Source organism: Narcine bancroftii, chromosome 7 (genome assembly GCF_036971445.1).
Source record: "Narcine bancroftii isolate sNarBan1 chromosome 7, sNarBan1.hap1, whole genome shotgun sequence".
Taxonomy (NCBI): Eukaryota; Metazoa; Chordata; class Chondrichthyes; order Torpediniformes; family Narcinidae; genus Narcine; species Narcine bancroftii.
The window spans coordinates 66362080-66377267 of record NC_091475.1 but is presented as its reverse complement, the minus strand read 5'-3'; the positions used below and the strand labels follow the sequence as shown (position 1 = coordinate 66377267).

The 15188-nt window shown below is 38.6% G+C and overlaps 1 protein-coding gene across 1 annotated transcript; it reads left to right on the top strand.

The window, feature by feature from the left end:
• The first annotated feature begins 14262 nt into the window (after positions 1–14262).
• Positions 14263–14787, top strand: LOC138740007 (ATP synthase subunit a-like). Its single transcript, XM_069892459.1, has one exon. It carries the CDS (start codon positions 14263–14265, stop codon positions 14785–14787), a length of 525 nt encoding a protein of 174 aa, XP_069748560.1.
• Positions 14788–15188: the final 401 nt, after the last annotated feature.

The following is a 15188-nucleotide window of genomic DNA, read 5'->3' as shown; positions in this document are numbered from 1 at the left end:
AAGTCCATAACCCCCTCGAAGAACTCAATCATGTTTGTCAAGCATGATCTACCCCTGACAAAACCATGCTGATTACTCCCTATCAATCCTTGTACCTCCAAAAATTTGTAAATAGCATCCCTCAGAACACTTTCCATCAACTTGCCCACCACAGACGTCAGACTTACAGGCCTATAATTCCCAGGTTTGCATTTGGACCCTTTCTTAAACAGAGGAACCACATGCGCCACCCTCCAATCCTTTGGTACCACTCCCGTGGCCAGTGACATCCTAAATATCTCTGTTAATGGCCCCACTAACTATCCACTAGCCTCCCTGAGTGTCCTAGGGAATATTTTGTCCGGTCCGGGAGATTTATCCACCTTTATCTTTTTTAACACAGCCATCACTACCTCCTCGGTTATCCTTATATGCTTCATGTCCTGCCCACTAGTTTTCTTTACTTCAACTGGTTCAACATTTTTTCCCTAGTGAATACAGAGGCAAAGAAATCATTCAAAATTTCCCCCATTTCCTCAGTCCTCTCACTCAGCCTACCCTCGCTATCTCCAAGGGGTCCAATTTTATCTCTCACTAATCTTTTACTTTTAATGTACTTATAGAAACCCTTTGGATTTATTTCCACTCTGTCAGCCAAAGCATCTTCATGCCTTTTTATGGCCTTGCTAATTTCTTTCTTAAGATTCCTTCTACACTCCTTGTAGTCCTCCTTCAACTTCTCAGCTCTCTGATCTTTATGCCTCTTGTACACCTCCCTTTTTCTCCTAACCAAATTTCCAATATTCCTCAAAAACCAAGGTTCCCTATGACTTCCAGCCTTTCCTTTGATCCAGACTGGGACATAACTACTCTGTACCCTCAAAATTTCTTTTTTGAATATCCTCCATTTTTCATTTACATCCTTACCTGAAAATATCCTGTCCCACTCAATACTCCCCAAATCCCTTCTTATTCCTATGAAATTTGCTCTTTTCCAATCCAGAACCTTAACTTTAGGCCTCTCCTTGCTCTTCCTTAAAATTACCCTAAAACTAACAGAATTATGATCACTAGACCCAATTGGTTCTCCAACATTAATGTCCACTACCTGACCTAGCTCGTTCCCTAACAGGAGATCCAGTATTACACCATCCCGAGTCGGTTCTTCTACTAACTGATTTAGAAAACAATCCTGAACACATTTAACGAACTCCAGCCCATCCAGCCCTCTAACTGTATGGGTATCCCAATCAATGTGTGGGAAGTTAAAATCTCCCAAGATCACTACCCTATGATTTTCACACATATAAGTTATCTCCCTACAAATTTGTTCCTCTAATTCCCTTGGCCCATTTGGTGGTCTGTACTACACCCCTATTAGCACCCTCTTGCCTCCTCCACCCCTCAATTCTACTCAAACAGCCTCACTGGTCGATCCCTCCATACCATCCTGCCACCTCACGGCAGTAATGTCCTCCCTAACAAGCAGAGCAACTCCTCCTCCTTTTTTAACCCCTGATCTATCACATCTAAAACAAATGTATCCCGGAACATTAAGTTGCCAGTCCTGCCCCTCCTGTAGCCAGGTCTCACTAATTGCCACAATATCGTGACCCCAAGTATCTATCATGCTCTCAGCTCATCAACCTTGTTCACTATGCTTCTTGCATTAAAATATATGCATCTCAGAGTTGAAAGAATTACTTTTGAAATACACAGATTTGTTCCCTGATGTTCCAAAAAGGAAACCAGTGATTTACCATGACATAGAGGCAAATCCCATAAAACAGCACCCATATAGAATAAACATTCAGAAAAGTAAAATCATGGATCAGGAGGTGGAATATATATGTTGAGGAATTACATTATTAGACCTTTGAACTCAGATTGGAGTTCTCCTTGTATTCTGGTAGTAAAACCAGATGGAACTGTTAGGTTTTGTACAGATTATAGGAAAGTTAATTCAGTAACAAGAACAGATGCTTATCCTATTCCGAGAATAGATGACTGTATTGATAAAATGGGCAAAGCTAAATTTCTTACTAAGTTGGATTTGTTGAAGGGTTACTGGTATGCGCCTTTAACTGAAAGAGGAAGAAATATTTCAGCTTTTGTAGCTCCATCCGGTTTATATGAGTATAATGTGTTACCTTTTGGCATGAATAAATGCCCCTGCAACATTCCAGAGGATGATTAATTTGGTTATCCAAGGGTTAACACATACAGATGTTTATATTGATGACTTGGTCACAAAAAGTGACACATGGGAAGAACATCTAAGGGAATTGGACAAATTGTTTTCAAGATTATCTAAAGCAAACTTAACTGTTAATTTAGCAAAGAGTTAATTTGCAAATGCCACAGTAACATACTTGGGTTATATAGTTGGCCATGGCAAAGTTTCACCTATTCAAGCTAAGGTGAATGCAATTTCTGAGTTTCCTATTCCCAATGGCAAGAAAGCAGTGAGAAGGTTTTTTGGAAAGGCAGGATATTATAGGAAATTTTGGTGAGGTTCCTCTTCCTTTTTTAACCAATCTTTTGAAAAAAGGGGAGAAATTTGTGTGGACTAAAGATTGTCAGGCAGCTTTAGAAATTTTAAAGGAGATGCTATGCCATTGCCCTGTGTTAAAATCTCCTGATTTTGACAGACCATTTTCTGTAGCAGTGGACACCAATGAGGGAGCAGAAATTGACCATCCAGTTGCCTACTTTTCAAAAATATTCAACTATTCCACTATTGAAAAAGAACTGTTGTCTATTGTGTTTGCTCTGCAGAATTTTGATGTGTATCTTGGTACCTCTCATGAACCAATTGTGGTATTTATTGACCACAATCCTCTGGTGTTTTTGAATAAAATGAAGAATAAAAACAGAAGATTGTTAAACTGGAGTTACAAGAATATGATCTGCAAATTAACCATATCAGGGGTGTGAATAATATGATAGCAGATTGTCAAGTGTTAAAATTTATCATTTATAAAAATACTCTGGAAATTGAATTACTGTATTATAACATGTTATAATATTGTGTATTGCTATCTCTTTAGTGTTTTTAAGACATTTTAGCTATAACTGAATTTGCACTCAAGAGTTAAAATTCCCTTTAAAGGGGAAAGGTGTGATGGAGTATTTAGAGGTGGTTTGGGAGGAATTGATAGAGCAGGTTACACACAAACATTTTAAAACAGAATTTTTGCAGGACACAACAAAGTATCAGCAGCAGCTTGCCTGGGAGAGCATGTGATCTTGGCAGGCAGAGGAGAAGAGTTCTGCTCTTAGAGAGGGAGAGAGCTGAGAGAGAAGGAGAGACAAAAAAATCAGTTCCAGAGGGACAAACTTTGGAAGTTTGGCTGTCATAGAACCTTGAAAGGGGCTAGTTCCATCAGCAAGACTGATTGGAAAGGAATCAGGTGCAGATGTCCTGGAACAAAATGAATCTCTCTCTGAAAACCAACAAGAACCCTCCTGAGTGGTAACCATTTGCCTGTTAAAACACCAAAGCCTGGTGAACTTTGTAAATGCTAACTTCTATGCATAGTACAAGAATTGCCTGCAGCCAGTGCGATTGGACTGTGATCGAAAGAACTTTTCTAAGCTTATATACACATTACACAGACCTGCGCTTAGTATTAGAGGGGAGATTAAGTAGGTTAAGTAAATTGATAGTAATACTCGAGATGGCAGAGGCCTACAGCATCGAATCCACGCTGCTGAAGATCAAACTGCGCTGGGTAGGTCACATCTCCAGAATGGAGGCCTTCCCAAGATCGTGTTATATGGCGAGCTCTCCATTGGCCACCGTGACAGAGGTGCACCAAAGAAGAGGTACAAGGACTGCCTAAAGAAATCTCTTGGTGCCTTCCACATTGACCACCGCCAGTGGGCTGATATCGCCTCAAACCGTGCATCTTGGCGCCTCACAGTTTGGCAGGCAGCAACCTCCTTTGAAGAAAACCGCAGAGCCCACCTCAACCTTCAATTCAATTCCAGGAAAGAGGTTCAATGTTGGAAACTTGCAGTCAGACGAAGTGAGAGGAAACTTCCAGGCAAACGTCAAAGCAAAGCTCGAGGATACAATCCGCCTCACGGACTCGTCCCCTGAAACTGTCTGAGATCAGCTGAAGACTGCTTTACTGCAATCCACTAAAGAGGTACTGGGCTTCTCCTCCAGGAAAAACAAGGACTGGTTCGATGAAAACAACCAGGAGATCCAGGAGCTGCTGGCAAAGAAGCGAGCTGCCCATCAGGCTCACCTTGCAAAGCCGTCCTTGCCACAGAAGAAACGAGCCTTCCATCGTGCATGCAGCCATCTTCAGTGCAAACTCCGGGAGATCCAAAATGAGTGGTGGACTAGCTTCGCCAAACGAACCCAGCTCAACGCAGACATTGGCCACTTCAGGGTTTTTATGAGGCTCTAAAGGCTGTGTACAGCCCCTCACCCCAAGTCCAAAGCCCACTGCGCAGCTCAGACGGCAATGTCCTCCTCAGTGACAAGATCTCCATCCTCAACCGATGGTCAGAACACTTCCAATCTCTTTTCAGTGCCAACCGCTCAGTCCAAGAATCCGCCCTGCTCCAGCTCCCTCAACGGCCCTTAAGGCTAGAGCTGGATGAAGTCCTCACCCGGGAAGAGACATATAAGGCAATTGAACAACTGAAAAGTGGCAAAGCAGCGGGTATGGATGGAATCCCCCCCAGAGGTCTGGAAGGCTGGAGGCAAAACTCTGCATGCCAAACTGCTTGAGTGTTTCTAGCTCTGCTGGGACCAAGGAAAGCTGCCTCAGGACCTTCGTGATGCCATCATCATCACCCTGTACAAAAACAAAGGCGAGAAATCAGACTGCTCAAACTACAGGGGAATCACGCTGCTCTCCATTGCAGGCAAAATCTTAACTAGGATTCTCCATAATAGACTAATACCTAATGTTGCCGAAAATGTCCTCCCAGAATCACAGTGTGGCTTTCGCGCAAACAGAGGAACTACTGACATGGTCTTTGCCCTCAGACAGCTCCATGAAAAGTGCAGAGAACAAAACAAAGGACTCTACATCACCTTTGTTGACCTCACCAAAGCCTTCGACACCGTGAGTAGGAAAAGGCTTTGGCAAATACTAGAGCGCCTCGTATCCCCCCCAAAGTTCCTCAACATGGTTAACCAACTGCACGAAAACCAACAAGGTCGGGTCAGATACAGCAATGAGCTCTCTGAACCCTTCTCCATTAACAATGGCATGAAGCAAGGCTGTGTTCTCGCACCAACCCTCTTTTCAATCTTCTTCAGCATGATGCTGAAACAAGCCATGAAAGACCTCAACAATGAAGATGTTGTTTACATCCGGTACCACACGGATGGCAGTCTCTTCAATCTGAGGCGCTGCAAGCTCACACCAAGACACAAGAGCAACTTGCCCGTGAACTACTCTTTGCAGATGATGCCGCTTTAGTTGCCCATTCAGAGCCAGCTCTTCAGCGCTTGACATCCTGTTTTGCGGAAACTGCCAAAATGTTTGGCCTGGAAGTCAGTCTGAAGAAAACTGAGGTCCCCCATCAGCAAGCTCCCCACCATGACTACCAGCCCCCCTCCCCCCCCACATCTCCATCGGGCACACAAAACTCAAAACGGTCAACCAGTTTACCTATATCGGCTGCACCATTTCATCGGATGCAAGGATCGACAACGAGAAAGACAACAGACTCGCCAAGGCAAATAGCGCCTTTGGAAGACTACCAACTGAAAAACCTCACAAAGATTAGCGTATACAGATCCATTGTCATACCCACACTCCTGTTCGGCTCCAAATCATGGGTCCTCTATCGGCATCACCTACGGCTCCTAGAACTTTTCCACCAGCATTGTCTCCGCTCCATCCTCAACATTCATTGGAGCGACTTCATCACCAACATCGAAGTACTCGAGATGGCAGAGGCTGACTGCATCTATATAGCACTACAAACATTCCCACTAAGTATAAATTGTGCATTATAGCAGTAAAAACATTCTCACTCAGTATAAATTATGCATTATAGCACTACAAACATTATCTCACTATAAATGGTGCCTTTTATCACTATAAATATTTCCACTCAGTATTAATTATGCATGAGGGCACTGTAATCATTCCCATTCTGTATAAATTCTGCATTATAGGACTATAAGCATTTGCATGCTTATTATATTGTGCATTGTAAAACTATAAACATTCCAACACTGTATAACAAACCCAAGCTGTATAGATTGTTCATTGTAGCAATACAACCATTCCCACTTAGTATAAATTGTGCCTTATGGCTCTACAAACAAGCCCACGGAGTATACATTGTGCATTATAGCACTTCAAACATTCCATCGCGGTATTAATTCCGCATTACAGCACAAGAAACATTTCCATTCAGTATAAATTGTGCAATACAAACATTCCCACACTCTATAAATTATGCGATATAAAGCTACAAACATTATCTCGCTGTAAATGTATCTGCAATATGGCACTACAAACATTCCCAAGGAGTTTAAATTGTCCATTACAGGACTACAATCTTTTCCAAGCAGTATATATTGTGCAGTATAGCAATGCAAACATTCCCTCGCTCTATAAATTGTGAATATTATCACTGCAAACATTCCCACTCAGTATACATAGTGCATTTTCGCACTAGAAACATTCCAACTTAGAATAAATTGTGAATTATAGCACTACAAACATCCCGACACAGAGTTGTGCATTAAAGCACAACAAATATTCCCACTAAGTATAAATTGTGCATTACAGCATTACAAACAATCCCATGCTGTATAAATTGCGAATTATATCACTACTAACATTCCCACGCTGTATAAATTGTTCATTATAGCACTACAAACATTCCCACGCTATATAAATTATGCATTATAGAGCTACAGACATTATCTCGCTGTAAATATTTCTGCAATATAGCACTACAAACATTCCCAAGCAGTATAAATTGTGCATTACAGGTCTACAAACATTCCCAAGCAGCATAAACTGAGCATTATAGTACTACAAATATTCCCAAGCAGTATATATTGTGCATTATACCACTGCAAACTTTCCCACGCAGTATAGATTGTTCATTACACCACAACAAACATTCCCACTCAGTATAAATTGTGCAATATAGCATTACAAACATTCCCACTAAGTATAAGTTGCGCATTACAGCACTATAAACATACTGACTCAGTATAAGTTGTGCATTACCACACTACAAACGTTCCCACTAAGTATAATTTGTGCATTATAGCACTACAAACAACGCATGCTGTATAAATTGTCAATTATATCACTGCAAACATTCCCACGCTGCATACATTGTGCATTATAGCACTACAAACATTCTTACTCAGTATAAATTATGCATTATAACTCTACAAATATTCCCTCGCTGTATAAATTGGTCATTATAGCACTACAAAGAATTCAATGCTGCATAAATTATACATTATCACATTACAAACATTCCCACTCAATATAAATTGTGCATTATAGCAGTACAAACATTCCCAAGCAGTATAAATTATGCATTATAGCACTATAAACATTATCTCACTCTATAAATTGTGCATTTTATCTCTACAAATATTTCCACCCAGTATTAATTATGCATGAGGGCACTGTAATCATTCCCACTCTGCATAAATTCTGCATTATAGCACTATAACCCTTCACATGCTTTATATATTGTGCATTGTAGAACTATAAACATTCCCACATTGTATACATTGTGCATTACAGCAATACAAGCATTCCCATGCTGATTACATTGTGCATTATACCTCTACCAATATTCACTCACTGTATAAATTGTGCATTATAGAACTACAAACAAACCCAAGCTGTATAGATTGTTCATTGTAGCAATGCAAACATTCCCACTCAGTATAAATTGTGCCTTATAGCTTTACAATCATGTCCACTCAGTACAAATTGTGCATTATAGCACTACAAATAGTGAGGTGGGCTCTGCAGTCTTCTTCAAAGGAGGTTGCTGCCCGCCAAACTGTGAGGCGCCAAGATGCACGGTTTGAGGCGTTATCAGCCCACTGGCGGTGGTCAATGTGGCAGGCACCAAGAGATTTCTTTAGGCAGTCCTTGTACCTTTTCTTTGGTGCACCTCTGTCACAGTGGCCAGTGGAGAGCTCGCCATATAACACGATCTTGGGAAGGCGATGGTCCTCCATTCTGGAGACGTGACCCATCCAGCGCAGCTGGATCTTCAGCAGCGTGGACTCGATGCTGTCGACCTCTGCCATCTCGAGTACTTCGACGTTGTGCATTATTGCTAAGTATAATTTGTGCATTATAGCACTACAAACAATCCCATGCTGTATAAATTGTGAATTATATCACTACAAACATTCCCACACTTGTATAAATTGTGCATTATAACACTATAAACCTTCCCTCGCTGTATAAATTGGTCATTATAGCACTACAAAAATTCCATGCTGTATAAATTATACATTATCGGATTACAAACATTCAGTATAAATTTTGCATTATAGCAATACAAAAATTCCCACGCAATATAAATTATGCATTATAGAGCTACAAACATTATCTCGCTGTAAATATTTCTGCAATATAGCACTACAAACATTCCCACTCAGTATAAATTGTGCATTATTGCACTACAAACATTATCTCACTCTATAAATTGTGCATTTTATCACTACAAATATTTCCACTCTATTAATTATGCATGAGGTCACTGTAATCATTATCACTCTGTATAAATTCTGCATTATAGCACTATAACCCTTCGCATGCTTTATATATTGTGCATTGTAGAACTATAAACATTCCAACACTGTACAAATTGTGCATTACAGCAATACAAGCATTCCCATGCTGATTAAATTGTGCATTATACCACTACCAATATTCACTCACTGAATAAATTGTGCATTATAGAACTACAAACAAACCCAAGCTGTATAGATTGTTCATTGTAGCAATACAAACATTCCCACTCAGTATAAATTGTGCTTTATAGCTCTACAAACAATCCCACAGAGTTTACATTGTGCATTATAGCACGTCAAACATTCCCTCGTGTTATTAATTCCGCATTACAGCACAAGAAACAGTTCCATTCATTATAAATTGTAAATTATAGCAATGCAAACATTCTCTCATTCTATAAATTGTGAATTGTAGTGCTACAAACATTCCCACTCCATATAAATTGTGAATTATAGCATTAGAAACATTCCTACTCCGTATAAATTATGCATTATAGCACTACAAACAATCCCAAGTTGTATAAATTGTGCATTATAGCACTACAAACATTCCCAAGCAGTATACATTGTGAATTATCATACTTCAAATATTCTCAAGCAGTATAAATTGTGCATTACAAGACTACAAATGTTCCCGAGCAGTATAAATTGTGCATTATATCACTACAAACTTCTCCACACTTTATAGATTATGCATTAAAGCACAAGAAACATTCCCACAAAGTATAATTTGTGCATTATAGCACTACAAAGAAGCTCATGTTGTATAAATTGTGAATTATATCACTGCAAAGATTCCCACGCTGTATAAATTGTGAATTATATCACTGCAAACATTCACACACTGCATAAAGTGTGCATTATATCATGACAAACATTACCAAACAGTATAAATTGTGCATTATAGCAGTACAACATTTCGGACTCAGTATAAATTGTACTATATAGCACTGCAAACATTCCCACTAAGTATTAATTGTGCATTACAGCACTACAAACAATTCCATGTGGTATAAATTGTGCATTATAGCACTACAAACATTATCTTACTCTACATATTTTGCATTTTATACCTACATATATTTCCACTCAGTATTAATTATGCATGAGGGCACTGTAATCATTCCCACTCTGTATAAATTCTGCATTTTAGCACTATCAACATTTATACGCTTTGTATATTGTGCATTGTAGCACTATAAACATTCCAACACTGTATAACTTGTGCATTACAGCAATACAAGCATTCCCATGCTGATTAAATTGTGCATTATACCACTACCAATATTCACTCACTGTATAAATTGTGCATTATAGAACTACAAAACAAACCCAAGCTGTATAGATTGTTCATTGTAGCAATACAAACATTCCCACTCAGTATAAATTGTGCGTTATAGCTCTACAGTCATGTCCACTCAGTACAAATTGTGCATTATAGCACTACAAACAATCTTACGGAGTATACATTGTGCATCGTAGCACTTCAAACATTCCCTCGCTTTATATATTGTGCATTATAGCACTACAAACATTCCCAAAATGTATAAATTATGCATTATAGAACTACAAATTTCCCTTTGCTTCATACATTTTGCATTATACTACTACAAACATTCCCATTCAGTATAAACTGTGCAGTATAGCACTAGAAACAATTCAATATTGTATAAACTGGGCTATATCCCACTACAAAACATTCCCACTCAGTATAAATTGTGCATTATGGCACTACAATCATGTCTACTCAGTAAAAATTGTGCATTATAGTACGACAAACATTCACACGCTGTATAGATTGTGCATTTTAGAACTACAAACATCTCCACTCAATATAAATTGTGCATTATATCACTTCAAACATTCCGACTCAGTATAAACTTTGCATTATAGCACTGCAACATTCAAACTAGTATAGATCGTGTATTATAGTACTTCAAACATTCCCTCACTGTATAAATTACTCATTATAGCAGTGCAAACAATTCCACGCTCTATAAATTATGCATCATTACACCACAAACATTAACACTCAGTATAAATTGTGCATTATATCACAACAAACATTCCCAGGCGCAATAAATTGTGCATTCTAGCACTACAAACAATCCCACTAAGTATAAAATGTGTATTGCAGCACTACAAACATCCCTTCTCAGTATAAATTGTGCATTATATCACAACAAACTTTCCAGGCACAATAAATAGTGCATTATAGCACTACAAACATTCCCTCGCTGTATGAAATCTGCATTATAATATTACAAACATTCCCAAGCACTATAAATTGTGCATTACAGAACTACAACCATTCCCATGTTGTATAAATTGTGCATTATATCACAACAAACTTTCCCAGGCACAATAATTGTGCATTATAGTAGTACAAACATTCCCATACTATATAAATGTGCATTTTAGAGGTACAAATATTATCCAGCTGTATAATTTGTGCATTATAGCACAAGAAACATTTGACTCAGTATAAATTGTGCATTATAGCACAACAAACATTTGCACGCTGTATAGATTGTGCATTTTGGAACTACAAACAATGCACGCTGAATAAAATGTGCATTGTAGCTCTACAAAAAATTCCACATTGTATAAGTTGTATATTATAGCACTAAAATCATTGCCTCACAGTATTAATTGTGAATTACAGCACTACAAACATCCCCATTCAGTATAAATTGTGCATTATAGCACTACAAACATTCCCACGATATATAAATTGTGCATGAGGGAGCTACAAACATTATCTCGCTGTTTAATTTGTGCATTATTGCACTACAAACATTTCCTCGGTGTATAAATTGTTCATTATAGCACTACCTATATTCCCTTGCTGTATGAATTGTGCATTCTAGCACAACAGACATTCCCATTCTGTACAAATTGTGCATTATAGCGCTACAAACATTCACTCGCTTCATAAATTGTGCATTATATCATGACAAACATTCCAACTCTGTGTAAATTGTGCATTCAACCACTGAAAACAATAAAACTTGTATAGACTGCATTATAACAGTACATACATTCCCACGCTGCATAAATTGTGCATCAGTGCACTACAAACATTCCCACTCAGTATTCATTGTGCATTATAGCACTACAAACAATCCCACGTTGTACAAACTGTGCATTAAACCACTGCAAACATTACAACGTGTGCATTATAACAGTACAAACATTCCCACTCAGTATAAATTGTGCATTGCAGCACTAGATACATACCCAAGCAGTATAGATTGTGCAAACATTTGCACGTTGAATACATTGTGCATTATAGCATGACAAACAATCCCACACTGTATACATTGTGCATTATAGCCCTACAAACATTCCCCTGCTGTATTAATTGTGCATTACAGCATTACAAACATCTTCATTCAGTTTAAATTGTGCATTATAGCACTACAAACAATTCCACACTGTTAAATTGTGCATCATCGCACCACACATATTCCCACTCAGTTTAAATTGTGCATTATATCACAAAAAACATTCCCACGCACAAAAAATAGAGTATTATAGCACTACAGACATTCCCTCGCTGTATACATTGTGCATTATAGCAAAATAAACATTTTGATTCTGTATAAATTGTGCATTATAGCATTACAAACATTCCCACTCTGTACAAATTGTGTATTTTGGCACTACAAACAATCCCAAGCTGTATAAATTGTGCATTATAAACATTCTGACTCAGTATAAATTGTGCATTTTAGCAGTATAAACTTTTAAGCTAGGTATAAATTGTGCATTATATCATTACAAGCATTCCCTTGCTGTATAAATTGGTCATTATAGCACTCCAAAGAATTTAATACAAATCCAATTTTTGCCAATGCAAAACTTAATGTGATGTAACATTTGATGGGACATTATATTGACACGTAAAATGACATGACACAAAAATAATGAGATGCAAAATTAATGAGACATAGTATTGATGCAATGTAAATTTAATGTGCTGTAATAATTTATTTTAAAAAAATTAACGTGACACAAATTTGATGCAATGCAAAATTTGACGCAAAGCAAATTTGATATTATGCAATATTTCACTTAAAATAGATGTGACAAAAAATAATGTGATGCAAAAGTGATGCTTGAAAATTTTATGTAACACACATTTGATGTGATGTAAAATTGAGGTGACAAACAATTGATGAAAAACAAAATTGATGCAATGAAAATTTGCTACAATGCAAAATTTGATGCAATGCAATATTTCATTTTTAAAAATGAATGTGACACAAATTTGATATGATGTAAATTGAGGTCATGAATTTAAATAAAGGGAATTATGATGGTATGAGATGGGAGTTTTGTAAGAATGATTGGGTGGGTGGTTGACGGTGGATAGACAATGGAAAGCATTCAAAGATCTAATGGAAGAATTGCCGAAATCGTTTATACCGGTTTGGCATAAAAATAAACCAAAAAAGGTGACTCAACCATGGATAACAAGGGAAATTAGAGACAACATTAGGTCCAAAGAGAGAGCATATCAATTGGCCAAAAAAAGTGCCAAATCTGAAGACTGGGAACAGTTCCAGATGCAGCAAAGGAGGACAAAGGGATTAAATAATTTACAAAAGTAAATTTGCAGCAAACTTAAAAACCAACTGCAAAAGCTTTTATAGATATGTCAAGAGGAAAAGATTGGTGAAATCCAGAGTAGGTCCATTGCAGTCAGAATCAGGGGAATATATAATGGGGAATAAGGAAATGGCAGACCAATTAAATTCTTACTTTAGTTCTGTTTTCACAAGAGAGGATACAAATAACCTCCCAAGGATGTTGGGAAACATAGAGGAGATGAAATAAATCAGTATCTCTAAGGATATGATCTTGGGGAAATTGAAGGGATTGAAGGCCGATAAATCCCAAGGGCCTGATAATCTACATCCTAGGGTACTTAAAGAAGTGGACATTCAGATAGCAGATGCTTTAAGAATTATTTTCCAGAACTCGTCATCAGTACCCATGGATTGGAGGGTAGCTAATGTTACCCCACTATTTAAAAAGGGGGGTAGAGAAAAAGCGGGGAGCCTTACTGAGCCTTACATCAGTAGTCGGCAAAATGATGGAATCCATTATTAAGGATGTAATAGCGGAGCATATGACTAGCAGAGAAGGGATCGGACAGAGTCAACATGGATTTACAAAAGGTAAATCGTGCTTGACAAATCTATTGGAATTCTTTGAGATGGTGACAGGTAAAATAGATGGGGGAGAGCCAGTGGATGTGGAGTACCTGGATTTCCAAAAGCCTTCGATAAGGTCCCACATAAACGACTGGCATGCAAAATCAAGGCTCATGGGATTGGGGGCAAGGTATTGATGTGGATTGAGAACTGGCTGGCAGATAGAAGACAGAAAGTTGAGATAAATGTCTCATTTTCTGAGTGGTAGGTGGTGACCAGTGGAGTGCCATAGGGATCTGTATTGGGACCCCAGCTCTTCACAATTTTCTTCATCCACGTCTTCTTTTCGTCTTCATGACCATCTACATCTGCTTCCGCTTCCGCTTCTGCTTCCTCTTCCTCTTCCTCTTCCTCCTCCTCCTCTTCTTCTTTTCATCTTCATCTTCCTCCTCATTGTCTTCATCATCGTCTTCCTCTTCTTCAACATCTTTTCATCCTTATCATCGTCTTCATCATCTTCCTGTTCTTCGTCATCATCTTTGTCTTTGTCTTCATCTTCATCTTCGTCTTCATCTCGTCTTTCTTCTTCATCCACGTCTTCTTTTCGTCCTCATGCCCGTCTACATCCTCTTCCTTTTCCGCTTCCGTGTCCGCTCCCGCTCCCACTTCTGCTTCTACTTCCTCTACCTCTTCCTCTTCCCCTTTCTAATCCTCTTCCTCCTCCTCCTCTTCTTCTTCTTCTTCTTCTTCTTCTTCTTCTTCTTCTTCTTCTTCTTCTTCTTCTTCATCTTCATATTCGTCTTCGGTGTCCTCATCTTCGTCTTCGTCTTCTTCAACATCTTTTCATCCTTATCATCATCTTCATCTTCCTGTTCTTAGTCATCATCTTTGTCTTTGTCTTCATCTTCATCTTCGTATTCATCTCGTCTTTCTTCTTCATCCACGTCTTCTTTTCGTCTTCATGACTGTCTACATCTTTTTCCGCTTCCGCTTCTGCTTCCACTTCCGCTTCTGCTTCCTCTTCCTCTTCTTCATCCTCTTCCTCCTCCTCCTCTTCTTCTTCTTCTTCTTCTTGTTCTTCTTCATCTTCTTCATCTTCATCTTCATCTTCCACTTCCTTGTCTTCATCTTCGTCTTCGTCTTCTTCAACATCTTTTCATCCTTATCATCATCTTCTTCATCTTCCTGTTCTTCCTCATCATCTTTGTCTTTGTCTTCATCTTCATCTTCGTCTTCATCTCGTCTTTCTTCTTCATCCACGTCTCCTTTTCGTCGTCATT

Excerpts from the sequence above, each read along its gene's own strand:
- LOC138740007 (XM_069892459.1), top strand. The coding sequence starts at position 14,263 with ATGACCATCTACATCTGCTTCCGCTTCCGCTTCTGCTTCCTCTTCCTC.